The sequence below is a fragment of the Dendrobium catenatum genome, unplaced genomic scaffold (assembly GCF_001605985.2).
Source record: "Dendrobium catenatum unplaced genomic scaffold, ASM160598v2 fragScaff_scaffold_1638, whole genome shotgun sequence".
Classification (NCBI taxonomy): Eukaryota; Viridiplantae; Streptophyta; class Magnoliopsida; order Asparagales; family Orchidaceae; genus Dendrobium; species Dendrobium catenatum.
In genome coordinates this window covers 1511097-1526736 of record NW_021320100.1, presented here as the reverse complement: position 1 = coordinate 1526736, position 15640 = coordinate 1511097, and the positions used below count along the sequence as shown (strand labels likewise).

The 15640-nt window shown below is 34.2% G+C and overlaps 1 protein-coding gene across 7 annotated transcripts in view; it reads right to left on the bottom strand.

Annotated features, from left to right (window-relative positions):
* Positions 1 to 15640, bottom strand: part of LOC110113260 (kinesin-like protein KIN-UA) — an 85662-nt gene that overhangs the window by 52358 nt on the left and 17664 nt on the right. For 4 of the 7 annotated variants that reach the window (XM_020845795.2, XM_020845779.2, XM_028701071.1 and 1 more), the window contains 6 exons: positions 13429 to 13650; positions 13146 to 13305; positions 9957 to 10106; positions 9511 to 9599; positions 8813 to 9025; positions 7282 to 7458 (listed from right to left, as the gene is read on the bottom strand). In XM_020845795.2, the coding sequence (XP_020701454.1) occupies positions 7282 to 7458; positions 8813 to 9025; positions 9511 to 9599; positions 9957 to 10106; positions 13146 to 13305; positions 13429 to 13650 (1011 nt within the window). The remainder of the gene's footprint in view (positions 1 to 7281; positions 7459 to 8812; positions 9026 to 9510; positions 9600 to 9956; positions 10107 to 13145; positions 13306 to 13428; positions 13651 to 15640) is intronic. The other 3 variants (XM_028701072.1, XM_028701075.1, XM_028701070.1) reach the window with 2 other exon arrangements.

The window sequence follows — 15640 nt, the reverse complement described above, 5'->3', positions numbered from 1 at the left end:
GACGCTTCCTACGGCTGACGGGTGTTGTGCTGCCCTTCACCAAGGGACTTCAAGACACGAGTCTGGACCCATCCTACGGCTGGTAGAAACTACGATTCCCTCTCATAGGTATCTCACCAAACTCCTCCCAATGAACAAAAGTGCAGAATAATTTTTTTATTAAAACTCCATCATTGTCTAATACAAGAGCAAGGGAATCTATATATAGGCCTTCAAAGAAACTAAAAGATAACTTTGCCCCTTTGGCTTACATAAGACAAGACCCTTAAGGATAAAAATGAAAATACATAATTAAATTAAAAAAACAATTAATAAACTAATATAAAAATGGAGGGATCTCGGCCGTCGATCTTCGTCTCTTCCTTTGATTAACGTCCACCGTCGGATGTCCACATCAGTGGGTGAGGATACAAGAGTCGTCAAAGACAAGAGGATGTGGGAGAGGCAATGGAAGTAAGACTGATGGAAATCTAAATTACATAATTCCTTTCCATATGCTAATTTGCTAGACCCATATTCAACAGGTAGTTGATACAATCTCCTAATTCCTTCTTCTTCTTCTTTTCTGATTGCTACATATATACCAAAATCGTTGTTTATACATTTTCCTTATAGGTTAACTCAGATCTCAAATATTTCACTAATTGCTACAGTTTGAAATGTAGCTTTGTTGCCTCTTGTATCAAGTCCATTACCGCCAATATTCCTTTTTGGATGAATTCACATGGAAATTAAGAAACCTATAGCTGATTACAATAGTTTACACACAATGAGATGTAAAACTTTTCCTTTTGACTAGATCTAGGAAGATATAGATAAATCTTTTACCATGGGTCTTTTGTGGATTATAAATAAAACCACAGAGACATGAAAAAATCATTGAGCATTCAACATTGAAACAAAATTCCAGTTCTTTCAATTCTTGTTTGAGTGTGCGTTGTTTGTAGCGTGACACATACTTTTGGGGGCAATCTAATTGTACGACAGTGGAGACATGATTCTTCCTTTTGAGTGAAAATTACTTTCTTCTTGCTTCTAATTTATTTATTCATTGGTGTGTACTGATTGAAATTTCGTCAAGTGTGATATAAGTCGAATTCCATTTTACAAAATAAAACTTGATCGTTGTTGAATTTTATATTATATTATTATTAAGGTTGAATGAGGCGTGCTTGAATTAAAAATGACTAATTTTTATTACAATTAAAGTAATCATAGACCCTCAACTGTCTTACATCAAGGGGAAATCGAGGAAGGAGACACTGTTGAGGTTAATAGAACCAGAGAAGGAAAAAATAGGTTACTTCGTCATTTTCTTCTCTCAATCAGTGGTGATGTTCATGAAATGACCTTCATAAAAGAAGCATGTATGTGAGAGATCAAAATGTAGACTTCTTAAAAATGTGTACCTTCATGAACTGAGATAAAAATCTCAGAAACACCAGAGGAATTTACCCATCTTATTGAAGCATATTTCACTGTTTATTGTATATGCCCAAAGCAACTAAGTCCAATTCCTACTACCTTATGTGTCATAAGTGCTCCTCCCACCATCCTCTACTATAATAATTTCTAAATATATCCTTTATTCATAACAGACCAAATCAAAATTTTCTAAGGATACAGGATATATGAAAGCATTAAATAACCATTCTGTTAAACGGGCACCCAAAAATAAGTTAAAAAGGACAAGAAGAAAAAACATAAAGCAAATATCAAAACAACTGATAACCTCAGAGCAAAGATCCTGTAAAACAAGAAAACGTCGATCATAAGCGTTGCACGTATTTCAATGCACTGCTATGAAATTTAAGTGCATTTTCAAAGTTGTCGGATTTCGACGAAAATAATTTTATAGAATAGTACATAAAATTTAAAGCAAATCGGTATAAGGGACTTATAGTGAATTTTGCAAAAATTTGAAATTAAAAATCATCTAAGTTTCCATTTTTTATGACTTAATAACCCCTCATGGTCTTAAGAGAAATAGTTTTAAGAGAGGGTAAATCGGTCTTTTGGCAATCCCTAATCTACCAAAGCCTTAAGGGACCGAATAGTTTCGGTCGCTTCATTCATTTTGTGCGACCAAAATAGGAGACGGAGAGAGGGACACGGTTTGGAGTCTTCGACGGTGATGGTAGCGGCTTTCCGGCGGCGGTTCGTGGAGGCGATCAAAGGGAGAACTTTGTGAAGGAGTAAGGTGAGTTCCTACGAGAAATTTTCATTGTTTCCTTAGAGTTCTTTGATGAAGAAATTTTAGGGTTTAATGGAAACTTCAAATATCTTTAGAAGATTGATAGGGAAGGTTTAGGATATTATTTAAAGCATGAAAATGTGTTTTTCCCCAAAAATTTTTAGGGTTTCAAAAATTAGGGATTTTTCAATTTTCAATTTCTTTAAAAGTTTCTTAACAAAAATTGTTTCTAATGCTCTTAAGAAGATTTGTAAATGATAAAATTTAGGATTTTGCACAACTTTTAATTTTTCTAATTTTTTAATTTAATTAATACGAAAATATTAAACCCTAATTATTAAATTAATAATGGGGGAGTTTTGGCATGCAATTGGAATGAAATTAGTGAATTTATGGTTTTGAGTAAATCTGAAAATTTAATTAATTTTGTTTTAAATAAGGAATTAGAGAGGATTTAATTTGGTTAAAGTATGGATTTAGACGAATTAGGGAGGTTTAAAATTAGGGATTTATTAAATCCAAAAATATAAATTTAATTAATTATTTAATGAAAATGTATTATGATTAAGGCTTAGAAATAATGTTTGTATTTACATTTATACTTAGCTATCGATAATAAAAGGACGCCTCAAGCATAAGCGACGTTGTTGAGGTTTACTGTACTTGTGAGATAGGTATTCATACATCTTTTAAGTTTATAAGTTTCTCTTTCATTAAATGTTAAAATTATACATGTTTTAATGTTTAATTTTAGTTAAATTACAAGTCATACTGCAATATGTATGTTCCCTTTTAGAGTCAGTTGTGAACATGCAAAATTTCAGGAGAACATTTGAGCATGAAACATTATTAGACAGACATATATGAATTCATGAATGATTTAATTTTCTTATATTAAGTATTGAGTGTTTGAATGTGCATGATGATCCGAAGTACCAAATGGTAAAGAGCTCTTCGAGGCAAATGGTAAAGAACTCCTCGGAGCAAATTGGTAAAGGACTCTTTGGAGTAAATGAAATGAAATATTTGGTCAAATTTGAATATGTACCTGATCAGTGCAAATTATTGGTATTTCCCGGACTGGTGTATACAATTAAAACTATGTATTCTATGCTTCTTTGTATATAAGAATGATAAAGGAAAAGTTAAGAAAAGAAAATAAAATTAAGGAAAAAGTTATGGGCATTCAAACTGTTATGCATTCCAAATGTTACATGGATTAGGCATACTTAAGCCTTCTCATTTTATTTAAGTCTTGTCATATGAAAAGTTTACTGCATAATATTTCTTCTTTCCTTGCATTATGAATTTAATTGAGATATTTATTACCTGCTGAGCGTTAGCTCACCCCTGCTTGTACGAATATTTTTTAGGAGAACCTGTTAAGGATTAATGGCAGAGAGACCGGTAACTTACCAACGTAGAACAGTTGAAGGGAGCAAGTTTTTATGGATTGTATTAGTTGTTGTGTCGTGGACTATTGTTGTGTTTTTTTTATGTTTTAAGGCATGTTATGTTTTTGATGTATTAGAAATGTTTGTATTGGAAGTTTAGTGGCTCTTTCTTATGTTGTTAATGGATGTTTATTTGAGTTTATGTTAATGATGAAAAGAATATATTAAGTTTTTTTTTTTTTTTTGTAATTACCGTACGACCGTCTATTCCTGCCCCGTTAATTTGAGCTAGCCGGGCCGGGTCGTGATAGATCCATAAACTCCTCATAAGTCAAGAATGCCAATGTCGTTTGATTAGTTGTTGTGTCTGCTTGAAATTTAGTAAACCTAGGAAAATGGAGAAATATTTTTTTATATTCCTACCTTGCCGGGAAAATTGGATTTGAAACACATTATCCACTGGTGCTTTCATACTATTAAGGCAACCATCAAAAGTATATGCATGTTCATATTCTAAGTCACAAGCATCCTGGCAACATTATAAACATGTAGAGTAGGCGCTAACATTACTTATGGGTCAAAGTAAATATTCAGGCTTGACAATGAGGCCCGTACCACATCATCGGGCAGATGGATCAAAAGAAAGGGATAACACAAATTTCATTATGACACTAGGTTTTGATTACACTCCATATCTAAAGTAGAAGGAACAATGACCACCAAGTTTGAAGGGAGGCTGACCATTTGATTGATCCCCATTGATTGTTGGGACCCACATAAGACGCTTTTCTTAATTCATGAAGAGTCTTTAAGCAACTTGAGCGTTTGAGACCAAAAATTTTACAAGTGAACTATAATAGTAAAGCATGCCCTTAAATCAACCTTTTGCAAAAAAATAGTTAAAAAAGAATCAATACAAATATCCTTTTTCAAAGAAATTGTAACATCAATTTCAACTAGGACCCAAGCTATAGATAGCCTTTCAATAGCAACATCACTTGTAAATGTTTACCAAAAATAGAGCTAATAGAATCTAAAGTGAACTGATTAAAATAATGAACATGAAACCGGAGAAAAATAACAGAAGCCAAGTTATCGGGGTTCTTCAAAGGAATCAACATGTAGAGACATTCACATAAAAGGATACTTTAGAATAGTCTTAAGTAGTTGATGGGGACATCAGTTGGAAAGTCTACCGTCGACGTGGCCGTAGATCTACGGCCACGATTTACCCGATGTATTTCTGATTTTAGTATGATCATTTTATTTTGATGTATTTTTTATTTCTGCATTTTTCACTTTTTACCCTTGCTTGAGGGATTGAGTCTTGTAGCCCCTCGAGGGTATTTTAGTCTTTTATTTTATGTCATTGTATTAGGCTATTTATAGCCTTCTTCTTGTACTTTTGATGTTTAATGAATGATTAAAAAAAATTTCCTGCATTTTGTCTTCTTGAAGCTTTTGTGTGGAGCTTGAGAGTTGAGATTTTGGTGGAGCCTAGGAGAGGCCACCCGTAGTACCCAACAGTCACCACCATTGGCTCTTGGTTTTCTTTTGTTTTCTTCCTTCCATCTACCCAACATCCACCTCCGACCATCATCCACCACCAACCACCTCTTTATAGCCCCACCCAACCAAACTCAACAACACCACTTTCTCAAAACCCTCACCTCCCCATCATCCCGCCGGCCTCCCCTCTTTCCACCGCCCCTCCCTTCAACCCATCACCGGCCCCTCCATACCATCTCCACGAATTTCATATTTTGAAATTCAAAGTGAACGTTTCCATTTTTGTCCGACGCCAAATTTGAAAAGTTTTTCATGCGATTTCAAATTTCAAATTTGAATTTGAGCGGATTTGAAATTTTCTTCATTTATTAAACGGAGCGGATTTGGAAACGCATAACTCCTCTTCCCAAAACCCCCAAATCCCTCTCTCCTTGCCGCCGGCCCCCATCAATGGGTCCCTCTCCTTTAATGCTTCATGAAGGGGATTAATTGCAAGGTATTCAAATTTCAAATCCATTTATTTTCCCTCCAAACTTACTCAACTCTGAAAATAATTTCAGATTTGTTTGTTAAAACAATTTCTTGTCCACCCAAACCTAACCCCTTTCCAACCCTAGCCGTTTTCCCCTCTTACAAACCGCCGGCCTCTCTCCCCCACCGTCCACCTCCTCTCTCTCTCTCGCCCCTTCCCCTTCTTAAGGTGTTTCTCCTTGTTGAGTTGAGGTGTGTGATCTACTCGAAGCTTGACTCCTACTTCACATCCGATGGTCAAAGACTCGTGGATCTTCTCAACTTTCCTTCATCGGAGTGATTCAAATCCTTGACAGATCTCTTGAAATTCCAACCTCCCGTAATAGCCGTTGAAGGAACAACTATTGGAAGGTACGTGGTGATCTACGTCGTCTCTCCGAGAAAGTGATTTTCTTCCTTGACTCATTTACTTTCAAATTCTAATTTCTTTGAGAGAATTCGTTCAAAGCAAGAGATTGTGTCTACTTATTGTCATCCATTAGTATTCATAGGAATTGTTACTTCTTTGCTCCTAGACCTCATTGTTATAATTTGGTTATGTTGGAAACTACTACTTATGCAATGTTTTAATTCTTCTAAGTGTTTTGATGTGGTTTAGTCTCTTGTGTGGCTTAGCCTAAGCGAAAGCAACTGTTTATTTGTTTTACGTTGTTGTTTTAATCGCTAATAACGAAAATCTGAAATTGTTCTTAAATATTTTGTGCAAGTCTCCGATTTAGCATATAGTTCTACATCAGTAGTCTCCTTCTAAAGATAATTTTATAGGCGCATGGTGCGGGTCAAGCAGCCAATAAAGTAATCAAACAAAAATAAGACAAGGATCTATGAATAATCTCAAAATTAGGACTACCACAGAAACTTTATCGCCAAAGAAATAAGAAAATGAAGCCACAAACTCGAAAATCTCAACTTCAAAGTAAATGAGAACATATTATAGTGGAAGATTGAGACCAGTTTGTGCCGAGATGAATCTAAATCTTACTAAAACAATAAAGGAAAACGAGTGGCAGAAGGAAACAATGAATCCTTCCCACCCACTACTTCAACAAAAGAACAATATGCACACGCACCAGCAGCAACACATATTAACTTGACACATGGGGAAGAATTGCAAGGGCAAACCAGGCTTTTGAAATAACAGGCGGTGATGGAGGGTGAGCAGCACCAACAAAGAGAACTACCAACACTATAACTCGATCCATAGGAGGTTTAGTAGATGAGGAGAAAGTTGGTGAAGATCAAGTTTTGAGTGGAGACTTCTAGAATAATTTAGATTGCAAGTACATAGTATTATGTTTTAGGAATCTATGTTCCCACCAATCACCTTGTTTCATATAACATTAAAAAATGGTTAATAGAATTTTACAAATAAATGCATGAAGATAAAAGGTATTATAGTTCTTTCCCTTAATTATGATCCATCGGATCTTTAAAAAAAAGGAACATTACTCAAAATAGCCACCAACTTCTACACCAGAGGTCATAATTCTGAAAGCAAAAGATAAAAAAAATTGCAAGATTTCTCAATCCATAGCTCTCTTGCGAATAGTCGGATATAGAAAAATAGTAGCTTAACAAGAATACCATAAGCACAAAAATATGCCGTATTTAAAACATGAGACAATCGACTAGCTGTGTAGGTGCCTTTATTACCTCAAGTGAGTCAATACTATCACTCAGTTGTTGTCGCACAGAAACAAACTGTTCTTCCAAACTAGAGACCTGTGAATGCTCAGCTTCAAACTTCTTAATCAACTCCGCTACTTTTTCCTCGTACATTTGCGTAGTATCAGCAAGCAACTTCTGAAAAGCTGAGCTCTCAAGTTGGTGCTGCCAATAATATCAAAAATTAACAAAAAAAATTATGTCAAATATTATTGGATAAGTCCGCTACTTTAGTGATGCACCTACGCAATGCACTTGCATACATGCACTATCTTTAGTGTGCTTAGTCACACAATGCACTTGCACATCCATTGGTGCACTTGCACATTCTTCTGTACACTCGCACACTGCATTAGAACATTTTCAGTACATTTACACAAGTGCGGTTAGGAGATAGGAGGCGCGTGGAAAAGATTTCTTTCGATTATTTACCATGTCATGCATATTTTGTCAAAATGATCATGCAACCCATGACATGCAACAGTTCACCCTTTATTTCAGTTGGAAGAAATTCGGTCATGAGCAACACTGTTCATTCGCAGAGTGTACTGCCTACTCACAAGAAGTGTACGAGCCACCTTTTTAGCAATTATGGTGCACGTAATTTTGAGTATTCATATACATGTGATGTGCAATAGGTTTGACTATTTCAATCAGTTTGAAGATTATTCACATGAATATAATAATTTGAGATATTCAAGGGCCGAAGAAGCAATTGTTCACATGAATGCACTATCAAGAGAGTGTGCTCAGGACTTGGCACTTTTAAGTTTATTAATTCTCACATTCTCTCCATTTGAGTGGATTATGGATCGAGTTGCAAGGATTATCATTAAAATATTCGTAGTGCTTCATTTTGAAATTTTAAAAGATCACCCTCCGCCTTCTATCTACTTGCATACATGTGTAGCAAATCCGGCGGCATGAAAGGCAAATTCGAATCTCAGCACATTTTTCATTTTGTCCCTTCTTTCTTCTTGTATGGTTTCATTTTAGTTTGGGGTAACCCATAATGTGCGCTCTAAAATGAACTAAAACTAACTTTCACAAGACAAATTTTGCACTGAGTAATTTTTTTTCATCATTATAGCATCTCCATCCTGAATAAATTATAATTTTCCACCAATACAATTGTAATCCTCTAGCCAAACATTGCTATGAGAAAAAATTTAGAACTAAATGGAACTAATTTTTTATAACAGCGCTAGAAAACTTCGAGTTTGATCACAGGCAAACCTTAAAAAAATACTTTCAATACGAACTTCCTCGTGAGTTTAAAAGCATAGCTAAGCGCTCAACATCTGTAAACTTTATCAAGAAAATGGCCAAAGGTGTATATTACATCTCAAGTGACAATGTCAAAATGTGTAGATCAATGACTGTATCTAGACACCTGGAGAAAATATGAAGTAGAAAGTTCATTGCATTAACAAAACTCTATCTTGCGTTCTGAAATTCTGTAACCGCAAGAAATTTCTCCAGCACAGAACCTTCAGAAATTAGTTCTAAAAAGGGTTACCTTGTTTTTCATAGCAAGATTTTTCTTGGCTTCAGCTAAGGATATTTCACACTCTTTCAAACGCTTTTCCATGTTCTCTTTTTCACAATCTCTAAGTCTCTGCTGCCTTTCCATCTCAGACGTAAGAAAATCTACCTGATTCTCAAGCTTTCTGCACAAGCTCTCATAATCAAATTCTTCCTTTAGCTTTACTGTGTTGATGACCTTCATCGCCTGGCAATCAGAAAGCATAAATAAATTGAGCACAATATTTCAAAATAAAAAATTCTTCAAATTACATACCACATTACCATAGTAACCGTACAAGTGCAAGAGATTAAAGCTACAAGATCTAGGGAGACAAAATTCTGGGAAAAACGATCATAAAAAGCATCTATATACATTCGCACAATTTTTAGTATGTTCCCAAGGCAATTGAAAAGAGCACAACAAATAAAAAAAATTAGCAGTGAAAAGGGCTAATGATACAAGAGCAAAACAGTAGGATATGAAATTATTGGACATGTAATAGAAAATAAAGAATATTTATGTGCAGGACAATTAGATAAAATTTTCTAATGCTGGACAATTGGAGCAATAATATTATCACTGATAAAGTCCATGGGGTAAAATCATTTAAGAAACTAAATTTTATGTATAAATTAAGCTGTTGAATAAGTATTTGTTGATCCACAATAAGGGTAGTAAACAAAACTGACCCTCTGTCCGAACATTATTGTGCTTGCTGTTTCAGAATAGTGTCGACTAGATGGCCCAACTGTTATGACAAGAGACGTCCTTGCATTTCCTGCATAACCACGAAAGTAGGAAAAGTATACGATAGATCAAATAGAACAAATTATCATATAAGTTGGTGTCGAATAAAATCATAATTATGGAAATTATTTGAAGAGAAAGTTCAAAAAAGAAAAAAAAAACGCAATATGGAAAGGTCCACTCAATAATCTAGAGATGTGCTCCATTATTCATAATAGTAAGGAGAAAAATCAAATTCAAAAGATCACCAGATGAATTAACCCGCTAGTAAACTAATGAAAATAACTTGAGCTATGTGCCTTCAGGTAGCAATTATGTAGGAGAAATGCAGCAGTTTATAATAAGACTTTAAACTAAATAGAAAATGTAACCAAACTAGAGAGAAAACCTCCAAATGAATCACGGAGGAGCCTTGTAAGCTTGGAGTCTCTTGTTGGTATATGCGGACTGTTTTCAGCTAAAGCGTTTATACATTTTCCAAGGGAGGTAAGTGAAAGATTAATAAACTTTGCCTCTTCCAGCATGTGACCCTCGCTACCTTCAAAGTGCAAAATAAGTTACAATAAAATAATAAGAAAAAATTTTGATGAATGAAAATTGCTATTCTAGTATCCGCAATAGAAAAGTAAAATTCACATGCAACAAATAAAACCAGCCTAACAAATAACAGATACATTCTAAATGTCTTACCACTAAAAGCTGAAAAAATGAAAGTCACTGCCACCTAATACAAAAGCAGCAATTACAATCAATCACATCATACTTCTTATCAACAACACTCTGTTATTGCCTATACTTCTCTTCCAAAAGAAGATCTTTTTTCGGGTTCAGCATGGCATCCATAAAATCTACCCACATAATCTTGCGCAATTGTGCACACTGTTTCCACAGCACTACGCAAAACTTACTAATGTCATTTTACTAGGAATTAACACATTGAATCCGGGAAAAGAAACTTCCTTGGCTTCTTTATGCATGAGACAAGGGGCTTTTACAACACAAAGCACTCATTCAACAAGACTTCCACACAATTGGATGCAAATCTGAAGGGCTCCCATCTTGCAGATTTTCCTTCTGCAGCTGCCGTTTACTGGGACAGTAACTGCTTCAGTCTTCCACCTAAGGTCTTCCATCTGAAGGCACTACAGCTTTATCCGGGTCTTCCCTTAATTGGTGCTCCTTTCCTTCGATAGGTTTTAATTCCTTCTCCCCACTGTAGCTCAAGTCGTCTGCTAGGTTTTCTTTTGCAGCACTAAAGCTGTATTCGATTTTTAATTCCTTTATGGCATTCCACAGTATCTGAAAAGACGGGACTAGCTGGAATTGCCAGAACGTAGTTTTCAAAGTTGAAAAATTACTATTTTTATATTAAAATTAAGATTTAAACTTATTTTTATTCAGTTCTTCAATGGCTATTACCTAATTTGTTGCTTTCCTCCTATAACTTTTTTCCTTCTCTACACTGAATCTAACCTAGGTTGCTTAGTTTCGTTTTGCGAGACTCAAATTGTATTTGATTTTTGCCTTCATTTCTAGACATACTTTGCCAGGCAAAATTGCACTCCTTTGAATTGCAAAGGGGTTTTTAAGTTGAAAATTTACCATTTTTTGCTGAAACTAAGATTGGAAAGTTGTACTATAGGAATTCAAATGTAGCGAATTGAAACACACGGTATTAAGCCAGATTTTAAAGGATTTTGAGGAATTACATATTTTAGATTTTTCTTAGGTTGTAGATAGAACACCTGAGATGTGTAAAAAATACCATTATATAGTTTATAGTGTGATAAAATTGAAATTTTCTTGTAATTCTCATGCGTGCAATTGGATGTGACTTCTTCAAGAATTCTACAAGTTTTGATGACAACTTCAATAAAACGTGTATCTATGCAACGATGTGAGGCATAGATATTCCAGTAATCAACTTAATTATTGGTTCTTCCCTCTAATGTGTTTAGAATTTTGGGTGCGAGAGTGATTAAGTTTTTATCAAGTTTTCCATAGGTGAGTTTTCATTTTTGCGATGTAAATTTCATTCATTGTACAATTTTACATCATTTCTCAATTTTCATGTAGAATTTTAGATTCTTGGTGACTTCACAATATCGTTTCAAAGGAATTAAGTGTTTTTTTTTTCTTTTTCATCTAACACCACTAATATTTGATTAAATTAAAGGTTGGAAATTACAAATTATACTATTTTGTTTTAACTTATACACCTCAACCTAGATTTGCATCACTGAATCCTAGATCCTAATACACCTTACATCACAATTCCAATATGTATGACACCCTTCACTTTCAATATTTTTCTTTTCACGACTTTGACCATCTGCATTCCATTCAAAATCTCATTCTTTCTTAATGCAATACTTTAAGTACTAGGGCTTCCATTCTCCTCATAACTAAGGTTTTCTTCACATTAAATCCCATTTTTTCCGGTAAATGTAACTCATGAAGTTACCTAGTTCGCCTCTCTGAATGGACTAAGGAAGCGAGATTGCCAAATCATCAGCTCAAATCAGATTTCTTCTGAAGAAACACCATCAGCCAAGAAATAGTTCTATTCCTTCTAGTTTAGAATGGATAATAAAATTCTCTTGGGTCAATCTATGGGTTATGATGGAGCCTGTTTTTTGTGCAAACCGAAGTGACATCCACATCGAGGTGATCAATAATAAAGTCCTTAAACAAACTATATTAAAACAAAGGCAAGGCTGAGTGCATCTAACACTTCGTAAAACCAAATCAGCAGAAACCTCATGCACTTTAGGTAAATCCTGTTCAGTAAAAGATGATCCAGTAAACTGTTTTAAGATACAAAAGAAATTTAAATTTTCAAAACAGAATATAATCATGTAGGCCAAGATTAAAATCCCGATTAACGATTCTTGGATTCGGAATTGAGGTGAAGTTAGGTATTGCACTAAGTTGACTGATGCAACAATAAGAGTTTGAACGATGGCAAAAGCATTGTAAAGGCATGGAATTATAAATGATGCACCATAAACAAGTTCTTTAAGGTTGCATTGAGGTGGACATCAATTGAAAGTTAAGTGAGCTCAAAAGCTCTACCAATTTCCTTCACCTCCCGTCGCCCTCATCCACACATCTCAGCAAATTCTGAACCCTATCTAACACGCCATGGGCTACTGCCTTCCAGTTTCTTCTCTCTTAAAGGTGCCATGCCTAACAATACCTAACTACCATTGCATATAGCAATTACCACAACCTGAAAATTTTGGATAACAAACATCATTGATTCAAAACTAATTAAGTTAATTAAATTAACAATAAATCTCACAAATTATAAGCAATCAACATTCAAAAGACACAACAAAGTTGATGGATGAGAACTTGAAAACTATCCTAGGAACATTTTCAAGAGAAAATAAAAAGATGTCAAAGCAAAGATAATGACTTCAGAAAGTGTTCCTCACTACAGCAGTAAAATTCTTTATGCACTATACCTTCTAGAGAGTTAAGTCGTACATAGTGATTAAAATTTTTAAGATAATAAGAAAGATATAAAGAAAAATCAAACAGCAAGGGAGAAGGACAAAATTCTTAGCTATACCAGATTTATCAATTCTTTCGGATCCAGCAAGATCAACAACTAGCAACTTGCTTTTCAGTATAGTTGGTACATTGGATGAAGGCATATCATTAGTAGCGGTGACAGCTAGTGATGATGAGCCATTTCCCTCCTGCCCTCTAGAAGATCTCTGCACATAAACCTGGATCAAGAAAAAGATGAATTTCCAAATACGGGCTCATCATAAAAAGAAAGAATTGATGGACAAATACTCTGCAAATAAATGAAGCATTCCAAATAGATAAAAGAGACTCTATGCAACTACCATCAGAATGGCGTGGCTTCGAGAAGATTCGGTATTCAACTTAGTATTAGCAGCATGACGATTTGCTTCCCCAATCTGCAGCAACTCCAGAAAATGTTGAATATCCATTATTTGAAAAATAGCAGCACCAGGCAACGACACTTCACCTGACTTAGGGTCTTCAGAAATAGAAATGCTGACTTTTTCAGGAGCCAAGAGATCCTGAATTGATTCTAAATACAACTGAACCAATAATTCCAAGATTTAACCATAGTCTTCAAAGTCATACAAAAATACATACATAAACATGCATATTTATATAATTACAATAAAAAAGTCAATTGAGATTTCAGCAAAATAAATTTTCAGCCATTCAATAAATAAATTTATTCGAATGGTTAGAGCTCCATCAATGTAGTTTAAACCTCATTTAGAATCTAATACTAAAAAACCATTTGGGTCTCAATGTAGTTTCACATAAATCAATTATGAAATTCAAAAAATTCATTGATTTCAATATTTGGATCTCCATCTTTCTTGTCTAAATGAAAAATATTCTTCCAAGTTAGAACAAGTAAATAAATAAGATAAATTTGTCAATTCACTACAATCATTTGATAATTATCTTTAATTGACTTAACATAATACTGTCATCCTTTATGCTTTCATTGCATAAGTGTTAGCATATTTTTAATAATAAAAATTCAAAAAAAATCTCAAAATAGTCCTCGGGATATTCGTGTATGGCCAATTTAGTTCCAGAGTATCACATTTGCCCCAATTTAGTCTCTCAACTATACAAAATTGATCCGAAATAATCCCCATGTTATAATTGTGATATAAAATAAATCCAAATTTAGCCCCATGACTCTACAAAATTGATCCCAATTTAGTCCCAAAGGGACCATTTTGGATCAATTTGTATAGTCAAGGGATTAAATTGGAGCAAGTTACACTCTTGGACTAAAATGGCCATATATGAATTGTAAGGGGATTTTGAAATTTAACCCATTATAATAGTTGCATAAGAGTTAACATATTTCTAATAATAAAATTTAGAGAAATCTCAAAATAGTCTCCAGACTATTACTGTATGACCAATTTAGTCCAAAAGTATCATGTTACCCAAATTTAGTCCCTTGACTAAACAAAATTGATCCAAAATAGTACCTCATATTATAATTATGATATAAAATTGAACATAATTCAATCCCTCAATTTACAAGATTGATCCCAATTTAGTCCTAAAGTGGCCATTTTGGATCAATTTTATTGAGAGATTAAATTGGAGCAACGTTATACTCTATGATCAAAATGATCAAACAATAGTCGAGAGACTAACAAAATTGTTGTAAAAGAGCTAAAATATTTCTTATGATAAAATTGAGAGCTGCAATTTAAGTGTATGTTTGGTTTCATGGATCACTAATGTAAGGAAACCCAAATGCATTTATTTGGAAATTTAGTTATTTGGCATACTACATTTCAAATGCAATGTAATTCTAATGTAGAACCAAAAGCAAGCCATGATTAACAATTAGAAATCTGAAATTTTTCTAGCAAATAGAAGATCTGAAATTAATTTGGGGGGGATTGATCAGGAGGAGAATTAATTAGAGGGAGCAAAAGGGAAAGAGGGGGAGAGAGAGGGCCAGTGGTTATGGGAGTGGGGAGGGGATGTGGGAGGGAATTAAGGGATTGAGATAGATTGCCAATCATAGCCAATCTAAAGAGAGAAAGTGGCTTAAATACAATTGACTCTCTAAATTAAATTTGAATTTAATTGGCCTTGATCGGAGGGACTTTCCTAATATAACTTCTCTTATTTTAGAAAAGAATTTCAAATTCGAAATGAATTAAAATCTGAAATTAAAACCTTCCTATTTTAAGATGCATCACATATGGAAAGTAATCAATTAGGGATTTGAAATTCATTAATGGACATTGATTGGAAATGTAATTAGGAGCCTTAACGGAAATAGGATTTAGAAAGGAAAGAGGGGCCAACGGCTAAAGGAGGGAGGGAGAAGTTAGGAAGGATTTCAAATAGTTTCCAAGCAAAGCAAATTTAATTAAAAGAGATTTAATGCCAATATCTCTTTTAATTTGAATTCAAATTCAAATTGATTTGATTGAGAAACTTTCCAAATATAACTCATGTTAAATTAGGAAAGAATTCAAATTTCAAATTGATTCAAGATTGAATTAATATCCTTCCAAATTCGTCATGATC